Source organism: Thermobia domestica, chromosome 13 (genome assembly GCF_964235325.1).
Source record: "Thermobia domestica chromosome 13, izTheDome1.hap1.1, whole genome shotgun sequence".
In the NCBI taxonomy this organism is placed as follows: Eukaryota; Metazoa; Arthropoda; class Insecta; order Zygentoma; family Lepismatidae; genus Thermobia; species Thermobia domestica.
In genome coordinates this window covers 216,776,433-216,804,261 of record NC_137466.1, presented here as the reverse complement: position 1 = coordinate 216,804,261, position 27,829 = coordinate 216,776,433, and the positions used below count along the sequence as shown (strand labels likewise).

The following is a 27,829-nucleotide window of genomic DNA, read 5'->3' as shown; positions in this document are numbered from 1 at the left end:
CTAGTAGTAAATCCTAGGTCTTTGGTTGCTTAATACATTCAAGACAATCGATTAGTAAGTTTTCAAAGTGTTGGAGGGTACATATCAGAGAAGATTTTCTTTTTTAGATTGGGCAGCTTAGGACTTATTCCTACTCACCTGTCCAATGAGTCCCAATTTTTCGACAAGAAATACTTCTGCTACGCATATTGCTCCAATGATGACTACAATTGTTTTCATAATAAAACTAGCTGTAGCTTCAGAGATATTCCGTTTTAGACAAGGCCTCACGATATCTACCATGATTACTCCAGACATTGAATTGAGGGTGGTAGACATTGTACTGTAAATGTTAAAAATTATAAGCTTAGGAATGTTGTAATAATTCCAGAGTATATCTCTTAATATATTTTAAGTACAAGTAAAATACATGTCCTGGCTTGTGTTCTTTACAACAGATAGGTACACATTAATTACACATTTTAACTATCTAATTTCAATTCATTGTAGCTCACGTCAGTCAAAATACTCATAGAACGTTTAGTGAAATTCCGCATTCCCCATACCTGTTCCGGGAAATGTAGGTTTAAAATACAAAGTCTAGTGAAAACGGAAGTATTCAAGGCAGTTGTTGGATTTTAATGGAATATGACTGTCACGAAACGACATATGGATATCCAAATGTCATTCTGTAAGTATCCCATTTAGGACCCAGACATGTATTACAAAACTCCTACGCTGAAAAAAATTAGTTCTCCGGACAGCTGTATATTCTACAAACATACGGAATTCTCTTGTTTACTACAGAAATCAATACGGAGCATACGTTATCCATGCCCTAGCAGGTATATCTCCTGGCACGCCACTAAACTTTGTGAGTGACTTAACTTCGCTAAACCGCAATTGTTTACCTGTGGATGTCTTCATACCACTACTGGAGTTTTGTTTGCGCTTGGATGTTTGCCTCATTCGTTCTTCTCCGTCACTACTCTAAGCACCACTCGAAGATCCCTCAAATTCCAATGTTTTTCTGGGAGGATGATCAGGTACACAACCTGTGGCTATAGGATGATACGTGCCTTCGGCATCCTGGATTGGAGTTCCGGAAATACATCTTTCTTTGATGAAATTTACTTCATCTCGCAGTACTTTAATATGGTTTTCATGGGCGTTAATTGTTGATTTTAAAACATCCATGGATTCTTGCATTTCTGTGCTCCTTTGTACAACTTTTTCTATTTTCTCTTCGTACTTCTCGAATTTTTCCACCATATGTAGGTTCATCTGATTTAACTGATGTTGCACATGCTCCAATCTGTCTTCATTACATTGATTCAGCTTCACTATTTTTTCGTCAAAGTCCTTGGCTAACTGAGTTAATTTCTGGTCCAATTTTTCACCCACGTTTTGAATTTGCTGGTCCAATTTTTCTTGAATTTGCTCGGATTGGTTTTTCATCTGCTCGGACTGGTTTCTTATCTGTTGAGCCAAATCTTTTAGAATGTCAGCCAAATTGTCACTCGGAGTCAATTCAGGATACACACTTTGTTCACCAATCATATTATTACTTTCCTTACTCATGGCCATATTTCGCTTAATTACTTTTCCATTTCGCAATATAGTAATATTAAAATCGCGTTGACAGCTTGCCGTTTTTACTAACGTTCGAAACGACAATTATATAACTCACGTGGTGAGGCACCAATTTTTGTAAGGGTGTCTGGTTCGTATTTAGTAATCTTCAAAATGATTCAACGCGTTTAACACTTTCTTAACAGGTTTTTAATATTTGACCATGAGAAGTGTACATAATTAACTTTTCTGCACATCCAATAAAATATCTATACTTCTATACACACACTTATTTACTCGTCAAGATGTCTACGTACACGTATCTTTATTTACGTTGTTGCTATAGTAAGAACAACTCTTATTTTAGTTACGGATTACACTAATAATATCTCAGAATCTCTCTATATATCTTTCTTTCTTTTATGCATTATACTGCTCACATAATTCGCCTCTGATCCCTTTCTGTAAATAGGCACATATTGCTAATGCTACATACAACGTTATCGTTGTACTTTTTCCTCTATGGGCTTCTAATAATAATGAAGGAAATGAATCCAAAAATGAACATGGGAACTAAAGGAAACAGAGAATCCCACTAACATAATTACTTACGAGGGTTGAATTGTATCATCTCCTCGTCTCCTACGGTTTTTTTTTTATCTGACATTCCGAACAGTATTCATGGTTATTACTTCGTTAAGTATTACAAAAAGATCTATTTAGAAATAACTATTAAAATTAATAGAAAAGATCATCCATATCAAACATGTTTCCTAACGAATGCTCAATCAAAAAAAAAAAAAAAAAAATCATAAAAGTCATCGACAGTACAAAAATATTTCCAAGTAGCTTTGAAAATTAACATGTTGGAGTATATGAAATAGAATAAAAAGTGTTGACTGAATCTGTTAGTTTTTAGTGATATAGTAATCTAATGAAAGAGATACAATACCGGTATAGTCAATCAAATATTAAAGGGAAAGATTCCATTAGAGAATCTTTTTCATGCTGAGTCATTTCCGCTTGTCCCACTGGTTTACTATGATACTATGTACGTATCGTTTTAAAAACTCTTTATTACCATCTTGTCAAGAACAAGTATACATTTGTAGTTTTTAGATCGACCCTGACAGAACCTCATATATTGGAAATATATGTTTACATTGTAATATTTTCTAGAACATATTCTGTTTTTTATCACCAACAGGAAATATTGAACTTTTAAATTAAAATTTGACCTTATTTCTGTTGTAATTTTTTTCAGAGCTTTGACCTTGGTTCAACAGAATTTATGTTCTGGACCAATGTCAGAAGTAAACAGATCAATTTAATTATCTTGGATTTGCATGTTCTATTGTTACTATTATCCTATGAATATTGAATGCCGAATACTGAATACTGAATAATATTTCGGAAAGAAAAGTATAGAAGCTTTAACTAAAACAAAATGTGTAACTGAAAACGTCAAAATTTCAAAGTCGGACGCACTGGCCAATCCAAAACTGATGGTCGCCAGTATCTTTCACGTACACATTATGACAGGTCTACCCCCTCTCCTCGGCCTTTGGTTTGAAAAAGAAAGAGATTACATCAGGACATAAAATTTGAAAACCAGACAATTAGATTCAGGATAATCAAATTTGAATTGGATAATTCATATACATGTTAAAAGATATCTTACCTTAAGATTTCACCTTTGTGTAATACTCTCTGTCTGTACTGGAGTACCAGTTGTCGATTGCAGTTTTCTGATCAAAGTCCTTAAGTGAAGGCCTTTTGATGGAAATTGTCAGCAAATCATCCAGTGTGTCAGTCTTCAGTGAATTCCTCTAGGCAGTCTTAATTCTGTTGAGACTGCTGAAGCCTATTTCACACGAAGCAGTACTCACAAGAAAAACTGCACGAAATGTGACAATTGAAAGCAAATTTGGGAACACCGTAATGAAGGAGGGGCGAATTACAACGTTGTGAAAATTTCACTTTGCATGTCCGTCGTGAGGACTTCACATTCTGTATTTCCTCTCGCTCAGTGACAATTATCTTTCGTGCGAAACAGAAACTGAGCAGCCTTGTGAGTTTAGTAGAAATCATTCCTACTGAACACTAGTCCCCAGCTCTAAATTTCTAGTCGCCAATGGACACCTGGCGACTGGAAATTTTGTGCCCTGGTATATAGTATAATTTATTTTTACCTTTGTTTTTGTTTCTTATCAAAGTTTATCAATTCTACTATTGTTGTTATTTACTATACTAAAGTAAATGAAGCATCTTGCAGAATTTTCATATTTCCAGGAACAGAGTTACTCAAGGCCCCCCCCTCGAAGAAATCGTAAGTACGCCACTGTACAATAATCATATTAAGAGTTTACAGAAAGAAATAACTTTGCAAGAATGATGTATCTTTACCTTACTGATGCGCTTAAAATCCCTGCATAGAACAGTCCAGGTAGCCCAGGGGTAGAATTGGCAATATCCATCACGAAATAAGGCAACAATTGGTCAGCTTTCGATATACCCTATTTAAAAATGTACAAACATTTACAGTATATTATTTTTTCACTTTTGTTAGAACTTAGAAGTTGACATTGGTTTTGTCGATATATTCACAGTGTGCTTAAGAGATGACTAATGAGTATGGTTTGTTTAATAGAAGTAAATATTATTCTTATTTTTCATTAGGTTGTTGCTAGTATTGCAGTTTCAAGTTGGTTGTCCCATTGTGATTCTAACAAACTCGTGGTTAGACCTTTAAATATTTCCGATCTAGTATGCATGAAAAATACATCTTGTGTCCAGCTCAAAATAAACTTAGAAAGCCTATTCACTGTGAAATTAAAATACCCCTAATTTTACAGTAATTATGTGATATCTTCAAATAGATAAAAAAAAAATAACTGAAATGTGGAACAAGAGCGCCCCAGACAATATTATTTTGCATGAGGTACCGTTATCACAAGTCACATAGTAGCTTTCCCTTTATAGCCATTTATAAACGCGAAAATAAATGCCGATTTTCTAACTGGATGGAAATCAAAAGCAGATAAGTGAGTCCTGATAACGGTATCTCATGTAAAATAATAATATTGTCTAGTGAGCTCTTGTTCCACTTTTCGATTATCTTTTATCTATTTGAAAATATCACATAATTACTGTAAAATTAATTCCGCCGTAATGGGGCCTCTTAGCTCGAGTGCATCTTGAGCATAGTCTCTAAATTTAACAAGTCAATGCTATTATTGTTCTTTCGTGAGGTTGGAGGAATGAATATGTTCTTCTGAATATCTAGTACTTTATAATATTCTCCTAGATTAAGTAATAAGTAGTTGAATAAATGCGACTTGCTATTCGATCCTAAGGTTTTGAAGACACTTAACTTGGTATGCTAATTTTTGATATAGACCTAATTTTGTCACATTGCACAGTGGGCGAGGAACCCCGAAAACCTGGCCAAAATAGGAAGCCGTGTTTTAATTTGTATGAAACTTGGTGTCCATAGGTAGAGAAGGTTGCTCAGTACGAATTTCATAGTAAAAGGGGAACATTCAAAATGGCGGATCCAATATGGCGGACACAAATTGCAAGAATATGTAAAAATGTGTAATATGGGTATAGATATTACAGAATAATTGGATGTGAAAACAACAACAAGTGCAATGAAATTAGTCATACATTATTATGTCTCGAAAGATCGCAGCCACTTTTTTATATGACGTAATCACAGGACAGTTTGTTTTTCTGTGCTAATTGTCTTCATAAATTATGTCTGGGTTTCTTACCTGTTTCCATGTTAATTCCTTTTGAAATGTACTGTCTGATTTCCCGTGCTGTCTGTTTTACATTCTCATTTCACATCGTGGAATTCATTTTGCTGATCACTGTATTACCCTCAAGGTTGAATGAAAAGAAAAATAGAAAAATAGTTACATAGGTACTACATGGCTAGTCATTCAGTCAGACTCAATGCTTGTTGCATGCATCGGTGGCTTCAGGAGGGAAAGGACTTCCAGGCACAATGCTTTCTTCTGTTTTGTTGAGACATGTGCTGGCGGAAGGTCGAAATGATACAAAGAGACGGAACATAACATCTTCCATTGTCTTCTTTCTGTTTCTTTGTGTTTCTTTGCTGCCTCGTCTGAAGGAAGAGCCTTTTCTGGAGAGGGTATTGACATGTGATGAGAAGTGGATCCTGTACGAAACTCCACGGCGCCGTCATCATTGGTTAGCATCCCATAAACCGGTTCCAAAACAGCCAAAACCAGCATTGCACCAGAAGAAAATCCTCCTGTGTGTTTGGTGCACTGGTCGCGGTATCATGCATCGGGAACTGCTACCAACTGATCGTAGCATCAATGCAACTGTATACTGTCAACAGTAGAGCCGTGTTCAAGAAAAACTCAAAACTCTGGAACGCAAAGGGGACCTCCTGTTACAGATCAACGATAAGACCTACGTGGCTAGGATGACCAGAGAAACCATTCTACGTCTTGGATCGGAAATAGTGTATCCACCATTCTACCCGGACTTTGCACCATCTTATTATTACTTGTTCTATTTCTTGAATCTATACGCCAGTTCAAATTCCTAGTAGAGGTCCAAAAATTCACTTGATACTTTCTTCACTTCACGGCCCACTAACATTTACCTCGATGGAATCCATAGCCTTCCAGAATATTGTCGATTCTGATGAGGACTATTTTTGATCTTTCAGGCACTTCGTGGATGACATATCGATGTTTGAAGGTGATGGGTGAAAAAGCGACATAACTTTAATGGTTATCTTTGTGTCAAGTTCAGCAATGGAGAACTCAAGAGACGACTCTAACTGAATGCGGCTGAAGAATTGGTGGTGATTGCCTTCTTCCTGTAACAACGCTTGAACAAACTGTTCCGGAAAATTTGTTAAAGCTTATAGCATGCAACTGCAAGACGAACTCCGAAAACAATCACAGGTGTAACGAAAACGGCCAGATTGTACTTCATTTTGTGGGCAGAGTAGGGGACACGGAGGTGGAAATAGCACTAATTTAATTAAAGATGCAGATGAAAGAAGTAATGATGAAGCTGTCGCCAAAACCAACTTCTTGGAGAAGAAAGTTAAGGAAAACTGTGGAACTTTAACTGCAAAACGCCATCGTGAAAAGTGAAAGTTTCAAAGTAATTGGTATACTTAGAGCTTTTGTTTAAGTCCATTTGTCATTGCAGGGCTTGTTACAGTGTCATATATATTGTCTTCTTATTTATTTATTTATTTATTTATTTATTTATTGCTACACTTCTTTTAAGTTTAGCAGTTTAGGAGATCGCAGAAAAATCGAAGCACAATTATAAAAGCTAGTACGTATGAGTGCTATTTAGCAAACAATGGAAATAATGAAATTTGATATCATGGTACTTGCTGTAAATCGGATAGAAAATGCATCTCAAATAATTGCAGTAAATATATTTTCGATCATTTCTGATAATTAATCCCATGTTTTAGATCTTATTAAGAAGAGGAAGAGAAAGTGGTTGAGACATTGGATGAGAAAGAACTGGATTATTAGGGATGTGCTAGAGGGTATGGAGGCAAGAAAGAGAGGGAGGGGGCAAAGAGGACTGCAATTAATGGACGATATTAAAACAGAAAAGTCGTACGTGGAAAGGAAGAGGTTAGCGGAAGACCGTGGAGCATGGAAGCTTCTCAGTTCCAGCAAGTCACCTGCCAATAACGGCAGAATAACTATGATGGTGATGAATCCCTTATTTGAATCAACATTTTTGTTTTTTTCCTAAAGTTATATCTTCAAGCATTCTAGCATTATAATGTTAGAAGTATAATAATGAAAAGTGATCGTTAAACGTTAATTGGTTTAGGAATAATGCGACAAAAACTAAATGCTGAAGATAATTTTAAGATGGCGGACTGCTTATTAAAAGTGGCGGATAACCAGCAACTAGAGTTTTGGAAATGATGTCAAAACATTGAATATATTCTAATAACTTTAATCTTTTTTTTTAAATCTTCAAGCTTGATTAATTTTTTTTCGTAATTGAACTGGACCATGGCTATTTATTTAAAAAGAACAAAACCCGCAACTGGAGTTTTTCAGGATAACGATATCAGTAAAACATATTTCAATACCTTTCACCTTTTTAAAACGTTTATCTCAAACACTAATTTCAATGGACTCATACGTACAGGAAGTTGCGCGCAAGTCTACTTTCAGGGTTCTTGCGCACCCCGTGGCGACGCCACTGTTTAAGAACTATTTGTTAAACTAGCCGGGCTTCCAAATCTATTGATACTTACCGCAAATTTCAATGAAAAGCTGTCTGAAATCACTAAATATCTTTCTCTTCATATTAAATGATTCCTTCTATGGTTCTACAGAAATTGTGCGTAGTCCGATTATGTTTGAAGCTTCATTGCGCATTTCTGACATTATATATAGTGAAGATATATACACAGTTTTAAAGTTTACGAAATTTCCAACAAGGTTTATTCGAGCACTTTTTTCATATTTCTACTCCGTTAAGTTGTATGAGGCAATGAAAAGAATATGTCCTATAATACAGATATCAATTTTTTACTTTGTCCTAAAATTATGTAAAAATGTATATTCAAAGAAAAGTGGTAATAGCTTGTATATTCAGAGAAAAGTCGTATAATAATATTGCCTATAACATTAGAAGTACAATATAGAAAGAATGAACCTTCTACGTTAATTAGTTTAGAAGTTATATGCCATAAACTAAGTGCATGAAATAAATGCAAGATGGCATACTATTTAAACAAAATGGCGGAAAATCCTTAACTGAATTCTTTTGGGGGACTTTTTGCAGGGTAGTAAGACAGGTACGTAGAACATATTCCCACAGATTTCATCTTTTCATTTTAAATATCTACCTCAAACGCTAATTTCACTGGGTGTAGAAGTTTGCAATGCGCACCAAGTGTACTTTGTGGCGGACAAGCATCGTATGTGTGGGTTTTGTAGGAGTTCTCTAACTTTCGTAATTGCACTATTATCTGGCATGTTATCAGCGTCAGTGTATCTTGCATGTTATTAGCCTAAAAAGTATGCGTAACTGACGACAGTAACTCACAATTTCTCTGTAAACAACTTTATCTGTTTAACGGATTAATTGTTGCGGACACATAGCATCGTCTTTCTGTGGATTCCATTTCTATATATCATGAACTATATACACTCATGTCCAAAATTATTGTCGCTTATCTATAAATATGTTTTGTAGTAATATAATTTGATAACCAAATCCCCGGTACATTTTATAATGTTAGTATGTGTATAATCGGGAAAGACATGTATATGGTAAATTTCATGTCAAAAGAGTAGTAAGTGAGAACAATAAAACGAGAATAAAACTTTCTTTTCCATTTAGTAACATTTTGTTTTACTCATTCTAATTTTCGTATTTATAATTCTTTTCCTATGACATTTACCACAATTATACATTTTCCGATTATGCACATAGTACCAGTATTAAAAGTACCCTGCAAAATCATTATTACATTATATTCTTACAAGAAGACAATTATAGATAGGCGACAATCATTCTGGAGATGAGTTTACCTTCGGAATGCATCACAATAATTACTGAATACTTTGATACATAAATCACGTTTATCAAAACACGAATATAGTAGTATAGCATGTCAAGATCCCAGTTCAAAATAATCAATATATATTTTATTTACTGTCTCCTAGCTATTACAATAAAACAGAACACTATCTCTTTAACGTTTTCTTAGGTAGAGACTTCATCATAGAACGTAAAAAAAATTTAAAAATTATATTTCGTTTTCGTAAATAGAAGAATAGTTTGAACACTGCATTGTCAGCAGCACTTAGTGTGAGTAGTATCCATTCAACTTCATTTTGAAAATGTGTCTTACCCTGCTAGGGTTATTATTACCATATAGCTAATACAACTCTTGCAAAAACGTTTGAATTTAACTTAAGTATCCTCTTTAGACTTTGATTTCAGTTAACTCTATGTACAGATCAACTCATAAGGAAGATAATAATAACGATAATGATTTTGAGGCTAAGGTTTGAAATACATATACCTAGGTAATATTGATCTTGCTTCGAGTTGAACTATTGAAGTTGCTATTTAAATATTTTGAAATGCTATGCTAATCTTGTTAAAGTGTATGGGAACATACAACAATTGAAGGAATCATTTTTTTAAAAAAAGTATTCAACCAAAATACAGTGTACATACCTTTCTTGCAAGCGGATCACAGTCGAAATAAAAGGCGTAGATTAGAAGACCAGTGTAAGAGGCGACGGACACAATCACAATAATCCCAATTGCAAGGTTGAACGTTGCTCTGAAACAAGGTGAGCACTAAAGAGTTATTTCTTTTTTAAGTGTCCTTTATCTGTGATCTTCAATTTTAATACCAAATTAAAAGGCTTTGAATAGGATCTGAATGGAAATATTTAACTACTCAACAGTGTAACTATCTCTATGGATCTATATCTAACTAACTATCTATATATATGGATTCCTATCACCACGGCATGGCGCGTCCTCAGGTTGCGGATCGAGGAGAAGGCCTCTAGATATAGAGGTTAGCTGCGAATATACTGAATAAGCAGTGGCGGACAGACGACTAGGAGTGGTCCTCCATCTTGCGGGTTTGGGTAAGGTTAACAAACTCATCCTGCAAAAAAAGGCACTTGTTCAGAAACATTCACAAAAGCCTCGGACAAGGACTGATAACTTGGCGCGACCTTAGCAAAAGAAAATGGACATGAGATTTGGAACATGGAATATTAGAAAACTTTATAGGGCAAGCGTGTTAAAATCCGAAACGAGTGAGTTAGAGAAATACAGGATGGACCCAGTAAGAGTTCAGGAAGTTAGGTGGAAAGGAAATGGATCAGTGAATTTCGGAAATTTTACGTTCTTTTATGGGGAAGGAAACAAAAATCACCAGTTAGGAACAGGGGTTTTCGTTCACCAACGAATATTACCAACAATTAAACGGGTTGAATTTGTTACTGACAGATTTTCTTTTATTATTCTGATGGGACGGTGGTTTGATATTATTCCTCCAAATGTACATACTGCAACTGAAGATAAGGGTGACGATATGAAGGATAGTTTTTACGAAGAAGTAGAACAGATATTTGACCAAATCCCGCATTACCATATGAAAATTCTATTAGGGGATTTCAATGCGAAGATAGGACGAGAGGATATTTTCAAACCGATTATAGGGAACGAAAGTCTCCTTTAGGAAAGTAATGACAACGGTGATAAACTCGTGAACTTTGCAACATCCAAAAACCTAATCGTGAAGAGTACAAAATTCCTCCATTTTGACGTTCATAAATACACTTGGACGTCACCAGACGGAATAACACATAACCAAATTGATCACGTTTTAGTAGATAGAAGAAGGCAATCTAGCATAAATGATGTCGTTTAGAGGGGCTGATTGTGATACAGATCACTAAATGGTAGTAGCAATAATACGAGTGATTATCGTTCAATAAAGGTAATATTCCATGTCCGAAAACGGAGATATTTAATTTAAAGAAATTAGAAGAGAGCCAGTTAATATCAGTTTGAATTTTCGAATAGATTCTCGGCTTTAGAAGACTCGGAGTGCACTAGTGTTGAGGATACTTGGATTGAAATTAGATATACCATTAAAAGTTCAGCAATAGGAAAATTGGGACACGCGGAAATACGTAGGAACAAACCATGGTTCGACCAGGAATGCATTAAATTAACAGAGAAGAGAAAACAGGCAAAATAACGCTGGCTACAAAATCCAAATGAAATAACTACACAAAATTTCACAGATATCAGGCGAAAAACTTCTAAAACTTTTAGAACAAAGAAACACGATTTTTAGAAAGCCAAAAAAGGAACTCGAAGAAAATAGTAAAAGTAAAAATATTGGGGAATGTATAAGGGGATCAGCGAATTTATGAAAGGCCATCAACCTCGTGCTTATATATTAAAGAAAGCCGAGGGAATAGTTCTCACTGACACGGATAGCATCTTAAAAATATGGAAAGATTTCTTTAACGATTTGCTGAACACGCAGCCAAAAAGTAATGTGTGTGGAGAAAAGGAGATACACGCCGCATAACCGTATATTCCAGAACCCAACCGGATAGAAATAGAAACCACTATAAAGAAATTAAAGAAAAACAAATCTCCGGGTGTAGATGAAATTCCGGCTGAGTTAATTTTAGCTGGAGGCGAAAAATTGTGGATCAAGATACACAAACTCATTCTAATTATCTGGAACAAGGAAGAATTGCCACAAGAGTGGAAAGAATCAATCATTGTTCTAATTCAAAAGAAAGGCAACAAAACTAACTGTAATAATTATCGAGGCATTTCTCGTCTGTCAAAATCCTATAAAATCCTTTCAAATATTCTTAGCAAAATTGGACCCATACGCAGATGAAATTATTGGAGATTATCAGTGCGGATTTAGACGAAATCGATCAACTACCGACCAAACATTCACCATTCACCAAATACTCGAAAAAAGGGGGAATACAATACCCCGGTACATCAATTATTTATTGATTTTAGAGAGGCGTACGACTCGGCTAGGAGAAAAACATTATACAGTATTCTTACAGAACTTGGAATACCGAGAAAGCTAATTAGATTAATGAAGATATGTTTGAATGTATCCCAAAGTAAAGTCCGGGTAGGAAAATGTTTGTCCACGAGTTTTCACGTCGAAAATGGCCTGAAACAAGGAGATGCGTTGTCGCCATTATTATTTCACTTTGTGTTGGAATGCGCCATAACGAAATCAAAGATAGTAACCAGGGGTTAGAGTTGAAAGCTATTCACCAGGTTATGGCATATACGAATGATGTAAATTTAATAGGGGATGACGGGAGAACAATAGAAAGAAATACAGAGATCTTATTAAACGCTTGCAGGGACATGGGTTAAGAAGTAAATGCAGAGAAAACTAAATACATGGAAGTGCGTCGGGACCGTAATACGGCAAATTGTGGAGGCGTTAAAATATTAAATAATGCTTATGATAAAGTGGATACTTTCAAATATTTAGGATCAATATTAACAGACGAAAATCATATTCACGAAGAAATTAAATCTCGACTAAAAGCAGAGAATTCGTGTTACTATTCGGTTCAAAATCTCTTATCGTCGCGAATTCTGTCGAAGAATTTGAAGCTTAAAATATATAAAACGATAATCATGCCTGTTGTTCTGTATGGTTGCGAAACATGGTCGATTACTCTGAGGGAAGAACATAGACTGAAAGTATTTGAGAACAAGATCCTGAGAAGAATATTCGTTCCCAAGAGGAACGGGAATGGGGAATGGCGGAAACTTCATAACGAGGAACTGCATAAGTTATACGGTTAACCCAATATTGTTAGGGTCGTCAAGTCTAGAAGGCATAGGTTGGCAGGTCATGTAGCTAGAATGGAAGAAAGTAGAAACGCTTTCAAAGTCTTGATTGGAAGACCAATCGGAAAACGACCATTAGGAAGACCTAGGCGCAGATGGGAGACAAGATTAAGATGTATCTCGCAGAAATAGGAATACAAAGTAGAAATAGGATCCAATTAGCTAAGGATAGAAGTCAGTGGAGAGCTTTTCTGAACGGGACATTGAACCTCTGGGTTCCATAAGCCATAGAATTATATATATTCTACAGTCATACCAACAACAGTCATAGAGTGTATTATTTTTCCGAAATCTTGTATTGGTTCGGTTATATCAGAATATGGGTTGAGATCAGTTTAACGTCCCTTTCAGGAGTGAGGCTATTCATAAGAAGTGAAAAAGTTAAAAAGCTGACTATCACTGATTGTTAGTATTGCGATTTAACTCCATATTGAGAAATAGGAATTTTGTATTTGGAAACATTTTGTAAATTGACAAAATGTTGAAGTGTAATTCATAATTTTGTCAATTTACAAAATGTTTCCAAATACAAAATTCCTATTTCTCAATATGGATTTAAATCGCAATACTAACAATCAGTGATAGTCAGCTTCTTAACTTTTTCACTTCTTATGAATAGCCTCACTCCTGAAAGGGACGTTAAACTGATCTCAACCCATATTCTGATATAACCGAATCAATAGAAGATTTCGGAAAAATAATACACGCTATGACTGTTGTTGGTTTGAATCGAGATTGGGGAGTGGACCATTAAAATTATGTTTTATAATGTGTAGTAATAAAATGATATACAGAGGTAGAAGTTTTAAAGCAAATATAAGGCCAAGGAACAAATATGTCGAATGATTTTTTTTAAAATTATTAACATCCTTATCTTTGGTGGGGGACATCTGTGTTTGAATCTGAAAGTAATTCCGGTTTCTGAATGTGAAAGCGCATATGGTTTATTATAGAGAAAGATATTTTACTGGGAATTTTCTAGTAATTGACCAATTGACTTACATGTAACATTTCCCAAGTGTGACACTCCCATTATGATAAAATTTGAAACAATACGGGAGCCAAGGCTCCCTCCTAATTATACTTTTGATATTTCATAAACAACGGTTTACGAGGTCTGAGCGAAACCAATTTTTTAAATAAAATACGAAACAGTATTCCCTCATTTTACGTCTACAAAACCTGTGCACAGTTTCATTGACTTCGATTCATTTCTTTTTGCCTTTCATCCGTCAACTTTCAAAATTTTGGGTTGAGGGTTTTGCTCCCTTAATCAGATTTTCGGTATAAGATAAAAAAAAACAAATATATATTTATTTCTTGCGTATTGCCACTACACAAAGTTTCGTTGGAATTCTTCATGTCCTTTAGGCAATTCTGACTTATAGTTATTAGGTATTTTCATATTTTCTGATCAATGGCTTGGAAGGGTATGTGCCACACCCAATCGTTTTTTCCAGGAAAATACAAAATACGTTTCCCCTTATTTTACGTCTACAATATCTATGCACGATTTCATTCACTTCGGTCCACTTCTTCTTGCCTCCTAGGCGTCAACTTTCAAAATTTGGGATGCTGGCTTTTGCGCCCCTAAAACAGTTTTTCCATAAAAAAAAATTAAAAAAAAAAAAAACAAATATTCGTTTATGTGTAGTGTCTACCTAGTAAACTTTATCCAAAATCGAAGTGCTGCATTTGGGAAGTGTTACATGGTAGGCTTGTAGAGTATAAATCCTGCCGCGGTGGCTCAGTGGTAGAGCGTTCCCCTCTGGTGCATTCGATATGAGGTCGTGCTAAGTGAACGTTTTGATTGACAAACAGCATTTGCGTGGGTTTTTCGGGGTTTTCCCAGTTTCTTCGTTCCACCCTTTCATTCATTTCTTATCATCATTCCGTCTCGTTTAGCCTAACCGACATAATCGTAGGACGTAAAACTTAGATTTTATTTAATTGTAGAATTTAGCGTCCCTTTCAACAGCGAGGGTATATGAGACGGAACCTACTGATTAACCACATGAGCTCCTGCCGGGAATGGAAGACCAACTGAGTACGTAACAAGTAGTAAGTAAAAATATCTTCAAGTCTGAACTAAATTATTATTATTATTATTATTATTATTATTATTATTATTATTATTATTATTATTATTAATAATAATAATAATAATAATAATAATAATAATATGTTATATATTACTTGAGATGCAAACTATAGTTGCAGTATTGTAGAAGGCATATTGCCTAACTGATAATGCTTATGAGAATTGTTAGGTTTCTCCAAGGCTGGATCTACTCTTCCCAGCCCGGGAAAGCAGTAATTACGTAAATTCCACCTCAACTCCACAAATAAAGCATTATTTAGCACATATATCACTGGAAAAGGATTAAATTTTAAAGAGGAAAGTAAAACTTTACATATTGTTTTTTCTGTGAAACACATTATTGTTTAGCTTTACTCGAAAATATTTTTGTCGCGAACATTGAAGGTTGAAAAAAAGTAATAGAATGAGTTAATTTCTTTATACTGGCCAAAGCAAAAAGCTGTTATTTCTAAGGAGAGCAGAAACATAGGAAGTAAACATAAATCGAAATCTATGCTGAGTTAGTACTCACAGAATAATATGTTGTGTTAAAAACATTTCTTTTAACATTTTGATTTTGGCTTATTCCTAGAGACACTTACAAGGTCAGTACAATCTATTAACGAGTAAATATTCCCTGAAGGAAAGTAAAACAGAATACTTAACAGTTGTGCAGTGCTCACTTTAAGACAAACAACATACATCGAAATAAGGTGTGGATCCTGGCTGTTAGCAAATAAAATCTACTATTTTATGAGATGTTGGAACAACCAACAGCACATACTGATAGAAGCTACTGCTAGAAATAGAAGAGATTCAAATCTTTCAGCAAAAGTGAAAAAAATGCTTCGTTGCAATTGAATCCCGACTATGAAAAATTAAGACCACAGCGAGATTCGTACACGGACTCACACGTTAGTAGTCCATGACTTTACCGTCTGAGCAGTGACTATTTGCTTGCTTTCGTCAGCTATATTAATATATTTCGGACACCACTTTGGAACATGAACATGAACATTGAAGTAAAATAATTAGAATGATGGGATTGACAGTATGAACTGTCTACTATTGCAAACCTAGTGAGACAATACAATTTTAGGTATACCCTACTTTACATAAAAATATTATTCTACATTTCATTTTCATAAACTTGCTTTTATGATAACAATTCCGATTTTCTAATTAAAATCAAGGTATAGATAATTGTTGACTTTAGTTGATTTTGAGTTTAGCGTCCTTTTCACCAGCGAGGGGGGACCTACTGATTAATATGGAATTTGAACCACATGAGCTCCCGCCGGCAATAGAACCAGGGTCTCCCACGCCAAATGTACAGATAATTCTGTCTTATATAACACCTAATATTCTTGCTATAAAGTATAAAATAACTAAATATTTGATGTAAATAAATCAGAAACCTAAGGAAATGCTGATTACTGAAATTGCGATTTAATTCAATTTTAAGCATTATACATCTATATGATTGTTCAAGTTGCTTTATAAAGGTGCAGATTATCAATTATACTATATTTTTCCAATAAAATCAAATTGAATCTTTAAGTTTGACGTCATATGCCTATGTCGGCTAAGTAAAGGAAACGGTAATTATGAGAAATGAATGAAAATTGTGGAACGAAGAAAGTGAGAGGAAACAGGAGAACCCTAAGATAACCAAAACACACGGCGCTTTTTCCACCACAAATCTCCTTATAATGTTGCCGAAATATAGAAATATTAATGTTTGTGCAAGCTCGGATCGAACCAAGCAGGGCCGCCCACAGGGGGGATGTATGGCGCAAGCTGCGCCATTGAGAAAAATTTTGGGGGGGATTTTACTCTACTTTCGAACTAGCAATTTTACTGTCGGAATAGCATTAAAACACGATTTTGAGAAGTAATTTTCAAAAATTTTACGGGGTGAACCCCCGTACCCCCTGCTTCGATACTCTATGAATGAAGTACCGCGCAAGTAGCCGTATGAAAGGAAAGGTTGGTTCGTTTTAAGAGAGAAGGGCCGCCCAAAGGAGGGATGAATGGCGCAAGTTGTGCCATCGAGAAAAAAATTGGGGGGGAATAAAAAAATTGGGGAAGAATTTTACTCTAATGTCGAATAAGTAATTTTACTGTCGTTAGAATAACATTGGAACACGATGCGATTTTCTTAAATCTCGAAAATGAATCCCCCTACCCCCTGCTTAGAAACTCTATGAATGAAGTACCGCGCAAGTTGCTATATGAAAGGATGGCGCCAAGTTCTGGTGAACAACAGTTACAAACACTCAAGGAATCACTTTCAAATTTAGATTTGAGACTTGCCTATGTTGTCTGTTGAAAATTATAAAGTAGTTTGACATAATTGTGAGCTAGTGGTAACCATACAGACAACAGCCAAGTTTCAAATCTAAATTTGAAGTGAGCCAGTGAGTGTTTGTAACTGTTGTCCACCAGAACTTGGCGCCTATTTTTGTGATTTGAATTCTTTTTAAGGCCACTCGTACTTGGCTCTTTTACAGGAATGTTTTTTTTTTTTGGTTATCACTTCCTTTTGTAGGCTAATTTTGAGGATAACATTTTCTTTTGGTAACAAACTCAATAACTTGTAACTTGCGTCTTACTTTTCATGTACAAGGGAATTATATCAATATTTTGTAAAGAAAAAAATAATACTACTAATTGTAAAAAAAGGAATACCTGTGCCATACACAGTGTGTAGAAGTCTTTATACCCTTCAATATCTTTATAGAACATATTTAGTATTGTACACTACCAAGACTACTAATAAAAGTAATGCCATTTTCATAATTACTACTGCCCCTACGACTACTACAAGCATTCTATAATACTACTACAGGAAATAAAAACAACAACAAAAATAACAATTACTAGTAGTATAAAAACTACTGCTACATTGGGCAATTGTTTTTAGAGGACTTGAGTTTTGAGGAGGGAAGAGATTATTAGTTTTGGGGGGAGTGCGCCATCAGCTTTGGGGGAGATGGGCACCCCTGGAACCAAGGACCCCATGCACCAGAGATGACTGTTCTACCACTAACCCACAACGGCCCTAAGAAACATACAACCATATTTATTATCTCTCTTTCTCTCTCTCTTTCTCTAGGAGCATGAATAATTTTCATTTTGGACGTATGGTTTCAAGTTGTCATTAAACTCAGAACTCTGTTCTTAATGATTTGAGTTGATTTGGAGTTTAACGTCCCATTGAGCAGCAAGACTGTATGAGACGTGGACGTATTGATTGACGTAAGAACCGAACTACGTGAACTTCCGCCGGTTGGTGATGATGATTTTGAGTTTACCGTCCCGGTCAGCAGCGAGGCTGTATGAGACGTGGGCCTACTGATTAATATGGAATCCGAACCACATAAGCTTCCATCGGGGATCCAACCTCCCGCTCCAAAGGCGGTACGCTAATTCCCGCCGGGAATTGAAATGTGTTCTCATTATAAGAACGTTAACGTTTCTTATTTTACCATTATCGTATAATTTGATGGACATGGCGAATAAATACGGCTGATCTTTGAAACGTGACAGTTCATCTGATTTTGTTTTTTAAAAGCACTTCATAATAGAACTTTATATTTTAAAGAAACATCCCTATATTGAAAAAAAGAAATTAACTGTACTCAGGCTCGAAATGCCGCACTCCGTTTCTAGAACTTCAACAGCATTATCAAACACGTTTGGCCACACAGGTATCTTACGAGAATGCGTTGTGATATAGCTAATAGAATAGCTCAAAGCGCAGGTTTACAATTGGAGTTTTAAATAGCCATTTTCTGTCTTTTTCAGTAATTTCTACTGAAGATATTGATAGATTTCTCATATTAAAACTTTGCGTGAAGCGTGAATTGTATGCTGATCTCAAATATACATTATTGTCTGTTCTTTCAATTTCACGTATTTGTGAGTGTTCGTCTGTGCACTGTCTGGAGTCATTTTCCCCTCGGAATATTCTTCGCGTAATTATGTGACATACTAAAGTTTCATAACAATCAAAGTTTTTTTGCTTATATGTGTTTTTTATTTTGCTTTATTTTTCCTAAAAATCATAAATAATTATTCATTATAAATAAATAATAAATAATAAAGGGAAGCACAAAGAAGCGATAATACATTAAGAAAACTGAGTTAATAATGAAAATATGGAAGTTACAGTATATGCAAACTTTTTATTGCGGATGACGACACCTATAGGCCTATCCGAAGTATATACACACATAATATTAGAATACTTGTACTATCTTATTAGGCATTTGCATTAGCATATTTCTAGTTTTAATGATATGTTGTGCAAAGGGTAAATATTATGAACTTCAACAGTACCCATATACATGAGCAATTAGTTACTTCAATGGTACAACTTGCTAAAAAGTGGACCGTAAACAATTTGAAAATAGCACAAGTGTCGTTGTCTTATTTAGATTTGAACATTAATATTTCTGTATTTCAGCAACATTATAATGATTCAATTATATCCAAACACTGCACTGATTTAATCAAAATATCAAAATACGACAGAAAATCAAAAATATGTTTAGATGGAAGCATTAATAAATATTTATGAAACCGCATATTATTTATTGGGTGAACTAAAGAAGAAGGTAATATTACATATCAAAATATATATTTTTAATTAAGCAGCATTTTAACGTATACAATATCTCAGGTAGAGAAGCGCATCCCAAACTTTTTGGTAGGGGTCAAAAATTTCTTTAGGGTCAATAATACAGGAACTATATGTATTTATGTAGTACGTACAGCTGGAAAAGAACCGATGAGTAATTCTTAAGTACTGACATCCATATTCTCACGAAAAAGAATAAAACCAGTTTTTTTTTTTATCAGAAAAGAAATAGTAACCGTACAAATGATGAGTAAGGTCAAACCTTTAGTCTATATAAAATATTTTTCTGTCAAAGAAGAATAGCTTTAGTAAGAAAGTATGTCGAGTGAAGTTTTGAGGAGAAGGACGCATTTGGCGTCTGAACCCGATTAACCCCCGTGCGTGCATCCCTGCTTGTGGTAACAACTGAAGATTTTAATAATGGACCAAAAAAGGAAATGTCAATTAACGTGTGAGTCCATTGTATATTTTCATGTGTTCAATAATTGAAACAAACAGTTCTTCCTTGAATGTATATATATATATATATTATAACCATAATTAGGTGTTGATCTTTTATAATAATGAATTTCCAGACCCATTTGCAGCATTTTCTTTTTTGTTATTGCTTTCCTATATCTTAAACCTACGGACCATTTTTTGTTCAGGTCAGAATGTACACGTTAGTGCTAAAAGTTATCGAGATGTGTTTATTGAGGTAAGAATTACGATAAAGTTCTAAGTCTATTTTACTTTATTCGCTGATAATCATCTGACGATCTGCTTTCTCTATTGTAAACAAAAGTAAGCATTATGCTTTGAGAGGGATACTAACTTAGTTTATAAGCCGCTAACACACAAAGTATAAACATTAGTAGTTTATGCTATGCTGAATTATATTTGGTTGAAGAAATTTACTTTTAATTCTATTTAGTTTCTCCGATGTTTCTTTTCTTATTTTAATTTTAGTTTATCTCTTTTATAGCAATATTTGCTTACAGGAATCATGATTTACTGTTGAGACTACCCTTCATATATTACTTCCATTTGCTCTGAAATTTCCTTTCAATAAATTCCGAAACTTCAGTACCGGTAGCAATTCGTACGACTTTATATCGGGTTTGTTTATGTGTAACCCTTGCTAGACCTTCCATGTTTTGCACTGTTTGATGAGTTCTGCCTGTTCTACCCTTTTGATTGCTAGCAATGATATGTTACTAAAACTACAAAGTAATACATATAAAATAAACCAACTTCCTCTATAGCACATTTTTCTTATTCATAGCTGGCAATCTAATAAGTTTCCGCTAAGTCTGACAGTTACACATGCTTTATCGTGTGTTCTTTATTGGCAGATGACGTCTCATTTGGACATTGAGGCAATACGACATATCGACCTACAATGTAACACAGTGGTTCCGAATCGGTGTGTGTTGGCATACTGATGTGTCATGTGTTCTCGACAAGCCACATTTCCAATAATTCTTCATTGACTTACGTTCTTAGTCAACTGGATCTAGTTTCAGCTTTGCACTTCTATTTCTGCGAGGTTATTCTTAATATTGTCTTTCCATCTGCGCCTAATCCTTTGCACAGTCTTTAGCAATTGGGTTTCCAATTTTAGAAAGCTTCTACTTTCTTTATTCTGGCTACATCACCTATTCACCTGAGTCTTCTTGACATAATGAGTATAACAATTGATATTACTATTAACAAAAGTCAAACAATTGTATCGCGATGTCTTACGCATTCAGTAAAATCTATCGCAGCCAAAGAAGGTAGGGAACCAATGTTCTCTACGAGCAATTCTATCAAGGCAATTACTGGGGATTAAACTCAAGTTTTCTAGGCCAAAAGCGCGACCGTTGGCCAATTTCTACAAACGTAAAGTCTGTATTTGGAAAGCTCAAAATATGATAGTATATACGCATGAAGAGTACAACCTTACCCACAACCATAAAGACGAGTTTTAATATGTAAACTTAGTTCTGTAATTTACTGGCAATGTATTTATTTAGCGTTACACAAATTACTACTAAAACCTGATTGAGAATGGTGCGGTGGCTCAGTGGTAGATCGTTCACCTCCGGTGCTTGGGGTCCCTGGTTCGATCCCAGCTCGACCCGTGTGGACTTTGTGGTGGACAAAAGCAGTGCTCGTGGGTTTTCTTGGGGTTCTCCCGTTTCCTCCCACTTTCTTCATTCCACCATTTCACTCATTTCTCATTATCACCGTCTCCTTTAGCCTAACCGGCATAAGCGTGGGTCGTAAAACTGAAAGATTTCATTTCATTTCATAAAACCAGATTGATTCAAGTTGCAAATCAGGTGCTATTTATTAAAAAAGGCTCCCACGAAAAGGTGTTGCTTCACAATGAGTGGAACAAAGTTAATCTATGTTGTGTACTCACTTTATTGAAGGTATAAACAGGAGAACGGTAAAAACATTGAATGCTTAACTTACTTACAGATTAGGCCTAACAAAACTTATTTTGTTCTCATATCTTCTCTACATGAAGAAATAACTGTTTTCACACAAGTTGTCTTTCAATATTTTATAAATTTTCACATGTTCCTTTGAAAATCTCATGTTATTCGTAATCTAATCCCTAATAGCTGCAAGAAAAAAATAAATGGATTATAATTTGTGGGAGAAGGTAGATTCAACCTCTTCCTCATGGCTTAGAACACAAAGAAAAATACAGTTATATTTCGAGTGAAATTTGTATTTTTTTTTTATTTCTGTAGACTACGTCAATATAAATTAGATGCGCTCCATAAAAAATACTTAGAAATATGAAAACCCTATAGACTTTAATAGTATCATAGAAACTTTATAACTTATGTACGTATGTCTTTTATTTATTTGTTCAATTGAATCAATCAAAAATATACTTTACCTATTTTCCTAAAACGTGAAGAGTTAAGATACTTTGTAATAATCGAACTTTTAACTAATGGAGATGAGCATAAAATCCTAAATACTTGCACAGTTTTGTTTGTCAGGATGATTAACAAAGCATTTACTTTTATGCTCTAGCATCAATATTAAGAGAGTTGTTGAACTTTTAAAATACACAGGTCCGAAAAAAACATAGAATCCCCTTAGAACAGATTTTATTTTTACTTTTGGAGATTTTCTTGTTTCTCTCTTTCAAAACACAACGAGCGTGCCAAATGTTGAGTTTCCCTTCCAATCCGAAGTACCCAAAGCTTTATGTTTTCATTAAAAAGGACCCCATTTGATTAATAAGGGACTCCATAAAAAATCACTTCTGTCGTTGTTTATGTGTTACTTCAAAGAGGTTAGTAAGTTGCCAAACGCCATAATTTTAATACTGCTGGAAACACCTTATAATTACGGAGTGTCTCATTTAAATAAGGCGGAAAATATTTTCAATACCTCATATAATCAAAATGAAATCGATTTTTTTAAGATTGAAAGTAATTTACTTACAAGTAACACTCCCCAAGTGTAACACTCCGATTTTGATAAAATTTGGCAGGTAGTTACTACACATAAAACAAACGAATACGTCTTTCTTATTTTCTGTGGAAAAACGGTTTTTGGGGCAAATGCCCCCACCCAAAATTTTGAAAGTTGACGCCCGAGAGGCAAAAACAAGTGGATCGAAGTGAATGAAATAGTGCACAGATATTGCAGACGTAAAATGAGGGAATATATGTTTCATATTTTCCTGGAGAAAACGGTTAGGCGGGGCACGGACCCTTCCAAACCTCTGATCAAGAAATATCAAAAGTGCTAGTAACAGTATATCAGATTTGTGTAAAGGACATTAAGAATTGCAACGAAACTTTGTGTATGAACAATACGCAAAAATAAACGAATACAATTATTCCTGTGGAAAGACGGTTTTAGATAACAAAAGAACCACCAAGAATTTTAAAATTTGAAACCCGAAAGACAAGAAAAAGTGGACCCAAGTGAATGAAATTGTTCAGAGATATTGTAGACATTAAATGAGGGAATGCGTGTTATGTATTCCCTGCAAAAAAGACGGTTGGGTGGGGCACGGACCCCTAAAAGTCTTTGATCATGAAATATCAAAAGTGGTAATAACAGTATGTCAAAGTGCCCAAAGGACATGATGAATTGGAACAAAATTTCTCGTGGGGACAATAAGCTAAAAATAAATCAATACGTTTTTAATTTTCTGCGGTAAAACGGTTTTAGGAGGCCACCAGAATTTTGGAATTTGACGCCCGAAAGGCAAGAAGTGGACCGAAGTGAATGAAATTGTGCACAAATATTGTAGAGGTAAGTTGAGGGAATGTGTTTCGTATTTTTCTAAAAAGAAAACAAAACTGTTCATTGGACTGAGGCGTCGTGTGGCGGAAGGAGTGGACCGAAGTGAATGAAATTGTGCACAAATATTGTAGAGGTAAGATGAGGGAATGTATTTCGTATTTTACTGAAAAGAAAACAAAACTGTTCATTGGACAGGCGTCGTGTGACGGAAGGAGTGGACCGAAGCGAATGAAAATGTATGTAGATTTTGGATATGTAAAATAAGACCGTTCGTGTTTCACAAGTATATCCATCCGATTTCTTTAAATTTGGCAGATCAACAACAAGCACAAACAGTATAGCGTATTTTATAGTATTTAAGAAGCCACCTTTACCCTTACAATGCTTTTCAGCATAAACAAAAACACGTGTCGATTAATTTCCTGTTTGCTGTTGAATTTGAAGGAAAACGAATAGGAACACTTGACAAACAAGAAAGGCCTTATTTTACACAGGGTCTATACAACATATACACAATTTCATTAGCTTCGGTCCACTCCTTCCTGTGCTAATACGGTAATATTTACTTTTTATCGGAGGGGACCTAGGCCCAAGACTGCTTTTCAGCACGGAATTAAAACACGTTTCATTTATTGTTTTGCAAATTGTCTCTGTACGAAGTTTCATTGCAATTCTCCATATTCTTTAGGAACTTCTAACGTATACTTATTTGCACGTTTGATATTTCGTAATCAACGGTTTAGAAGGTCCGTGCCCCGCTCAAGCGCTTTTTTTCCAGGAAACTACGAAATCCAATTACCTCGTTTTACGTCTTCAATATCTGTGGTGAATTTCATTCAATTCAGTGCATTTCTTTTTGCTTTTTGGGTCTCAAATTTCAAAATATTGGGTGGGTGCAATTATTCCCTAAAACTGTTTTCCGCAAAAAAAATAAATAAATAAAAAATAAATAAATAAAATAAATAAATAAATAAAAATAAAAAAAACAGTATTCGTCTTTTTTAGTATTGTGCCTACATATTGCGTCGTTCCAATCCTTCATGTCCTTTAAGCACTTATGATATATTGTTATTAGCACTTTTGATATTTCGTGATCAAAGGTTTGGACGGGTCCGAGCCCAAACTAACCGTTTCTCCCAGGAAAATACGAAAAACAAATTCCCTCATTTTACGTCTAAAATATGTATGTTTAATTTCATTTACTAAGGTTCACTTGCTTTTTCCTTTCGAGCGTCAACTTTCAAAATTTTGAGTATGGGCTTTTGCCACTTAAAACCGTTTTCCCGCAGAAAATAAAAAAGCACGTGTTCGTTTATTTCATGTGTAGTATCTACTTGACAAATTGTATCAAAATCGGAATGTTACACTTGGGAAGTGTTACTTGTTAGATAAAGCTAATATAAACCTACACGAATAAATAAATTTTAAGTTATTATTTCAGTTATAAGTACCTAAAATAGGCGATTTCATGTACATTTGAATAACACGGGAGATTTTTCTTCTCCCCCTTAAATTTGTAGACACTAAAATTATTCAATTTTGGCATTATATTTTCTGTGTGTTAATTTTGGAAGTACACAAACATGCTAAATTGTATAGAATGGCGCAAAAGCTGGTATAGAGTACAGTACTGATCAGCTCATTGTATGCTATACCATTTTTTATTGTTATCAACGTTTTTTATTATTTGCTCTTAATGTGGTTTTACCTACATTTTAAGCTAGGAAGAGCCGAAACAAATAAGCTCGTAAACTAGAATGTTATACTTGATCAATGCAGGGGTGTATGCCTACTTTTGGGCAACCTTGTAGTTCTACCTGAAGTGTTTAATAATTATGAGATGTAGAAGGCTCCTATTTAAATAATATCGGAAATGTTTTTCAGTTCTGCACAAAACCTCAGTAAATTTGAGAAATTTTATTTTAGGCGGTTTATTTCGATAATGCCACCTTTAAACTTACGAACATATCAAATTTGTAATTTTTATTATAATTCAAATTACTTAAAATATCAGGTTTAATAGGAAATACACCTATTTAGATAATAGCTAGATAGACTTTTTCATCTCCATTTTTCCTCCTCAAAATATAAATAATACACTTTTAATAAATTTCTTGTTGTTTTCTCTTTAAGCTATAAGCATGCCAAATTTCAACTATCCGTGTCAATCGAAAAAAAATATGTAATTTTATGTCGGTGAGTCAGTTCATGTAGCTTGACATGTATTAGAGGTTATAGTAAAGAAAATTGTGCTCTAAACATGATCACGCTGCATATTCTACCAAAGTTTTACATATCTCTACAACAGAGACATTATAATATTCTTGTCTCAATTGTCTATGATTTTAACTCAAACATTCAACGATATTTCTAAGAGATATTTCTACCATTAATAAAATGCAATTATGAAATATTTTTATTATCGTATGAAAGAGCATAGGAAGAAAAATACTTGCAGTTTAGCCTTCTTAAAGTTTGGCATAGCCAGACACCTCTGCACCATGCTATGATTCACGCAAAACATACCCAGCCATATGAAATAATTTCCAAAACACACTGACCAAAATGTGTGACGTGTGGTTGGATCTGGGTCAAAACTGGAAAAGTGAAAAAAGGAAAGAATTATTTATTGGTATAATAATGTCATATAGACCATGAAATAAATTGGAAATCTACAATATTAGAAAATATTCTACTTAAGTAACAAATACAGGAAAATGAGTTATGTATCGAGCAAAATATCTTGCATTGGGTTAGCTTGTCAGAGGTGGTTATCCTAATTAACCTAGTGAGATGTGGGTCTAAGAATATATTCGAAATAACTTGTGGCACTATATATATATCTGCCTCTACGTACAATGTCGCGTTATAATAAACATAGACATATGATAGTCTACATTGTAATGATACGGTATATTACTAATAGTATAAAATCTGACGAAAAGCTGACATGCCTAATATCGAATACAAATTTAAGTACAGGAACAATTGTATTAAGGATGTAACCCATATTGGAAGGTGGAAACTTTTCATGTGAAATGTGTCTTCCATATATCATATATATCATGTTGAGTATAAACAAACGCTGTATCTGAAAATCTCATGTGGCCAAAACCTCACCACCTGAAACTTCGCGAACAAGAGGTCGTTGGGTCAAAATTTGGTCTCAGCTATAGGTTACAAATTGTTAGTACAAAATTATTCTTACTTACCTAATCATGGTGAAACTTTGATCTAGTGGAGAAAGACAATATGAAAATATACGTTTCACACAAAGATTGGATGGCTATCCGTCCCACATGGGGATGTAAATTTAAAATGATCACGTAACTATTTATAGTAATTTCAGAACGCCATCTTTAAGTGGCACTTAAGAGTACATATAAAAGTAAGAGTACCTTAAGAGTAAGAATCCTTTTCAAAGAAATCGGAAACATTTTTGTAGCTTCTTAACATTAGAAAAAACATTAAAACTTGCAACAGGATCCTTTATATACGGTTAGCGTATGCACCTTCGTCCCAGGAAACCGAAATATGACTCTATTAGGAGCTAATGTGGTTCGTTATTGCGTTAAGTTGTAGCTTCATGTCCTATATATATTCTCTGTGCTAAAATTTATTTTAAACTGTAGAAACAAGTCAATATAGTACTTCTTCAGAAAGCAATTCATTTACTAAGGAAAAAGAAAGAATTTAGTTTCAACCAATACAAAAACGCATATGATTCCCTCATATGCCTACCCCATATATGCACATATAACCACATACGCACAGAAAGACCCATACACACAGAGATAGATAGATAGATAGATAGATTGATAGATAGATAGATAGATAGAAAGAGAGAGAGAGAGAGGGAAAGAAAGAGAGAA

The 27,829-nt window shown here is 34.6% G+C and overlaps 1 protein-coding gene across 1 annotated transcript in view; it reads right to left on the bottom strand.

Annotated features, from left to right (window-relative positions):
- The window catches only part of LOC145667971 (uncharacterized), a 147,874-nt gene that overhangs the window by 12,870 nt on the left and 107,175 nt on the right, over positions 1-27,829 (bottom strand). The window contains exons 20-23 of the mRNA XM_081735396.1: positions 26,414-26,554; positions 9,781-9,889; positions 3,958-4,067; positions 139-322 (exon numbers count right to left, since the gene is read on the bottom strand). Coding sequence (XP_081591522.1) covers positions 139-322; positions 3,958-4,067; positions 9,781-9,889; positions 26,414-26,554 — 544 coding nt within the window. The remainder of the gene's footprint in view (positions 1-138; positions 323-3,957; positions 4,068-9,780; positions 9,890-26,413; positions 26,555-27,829) is intronic.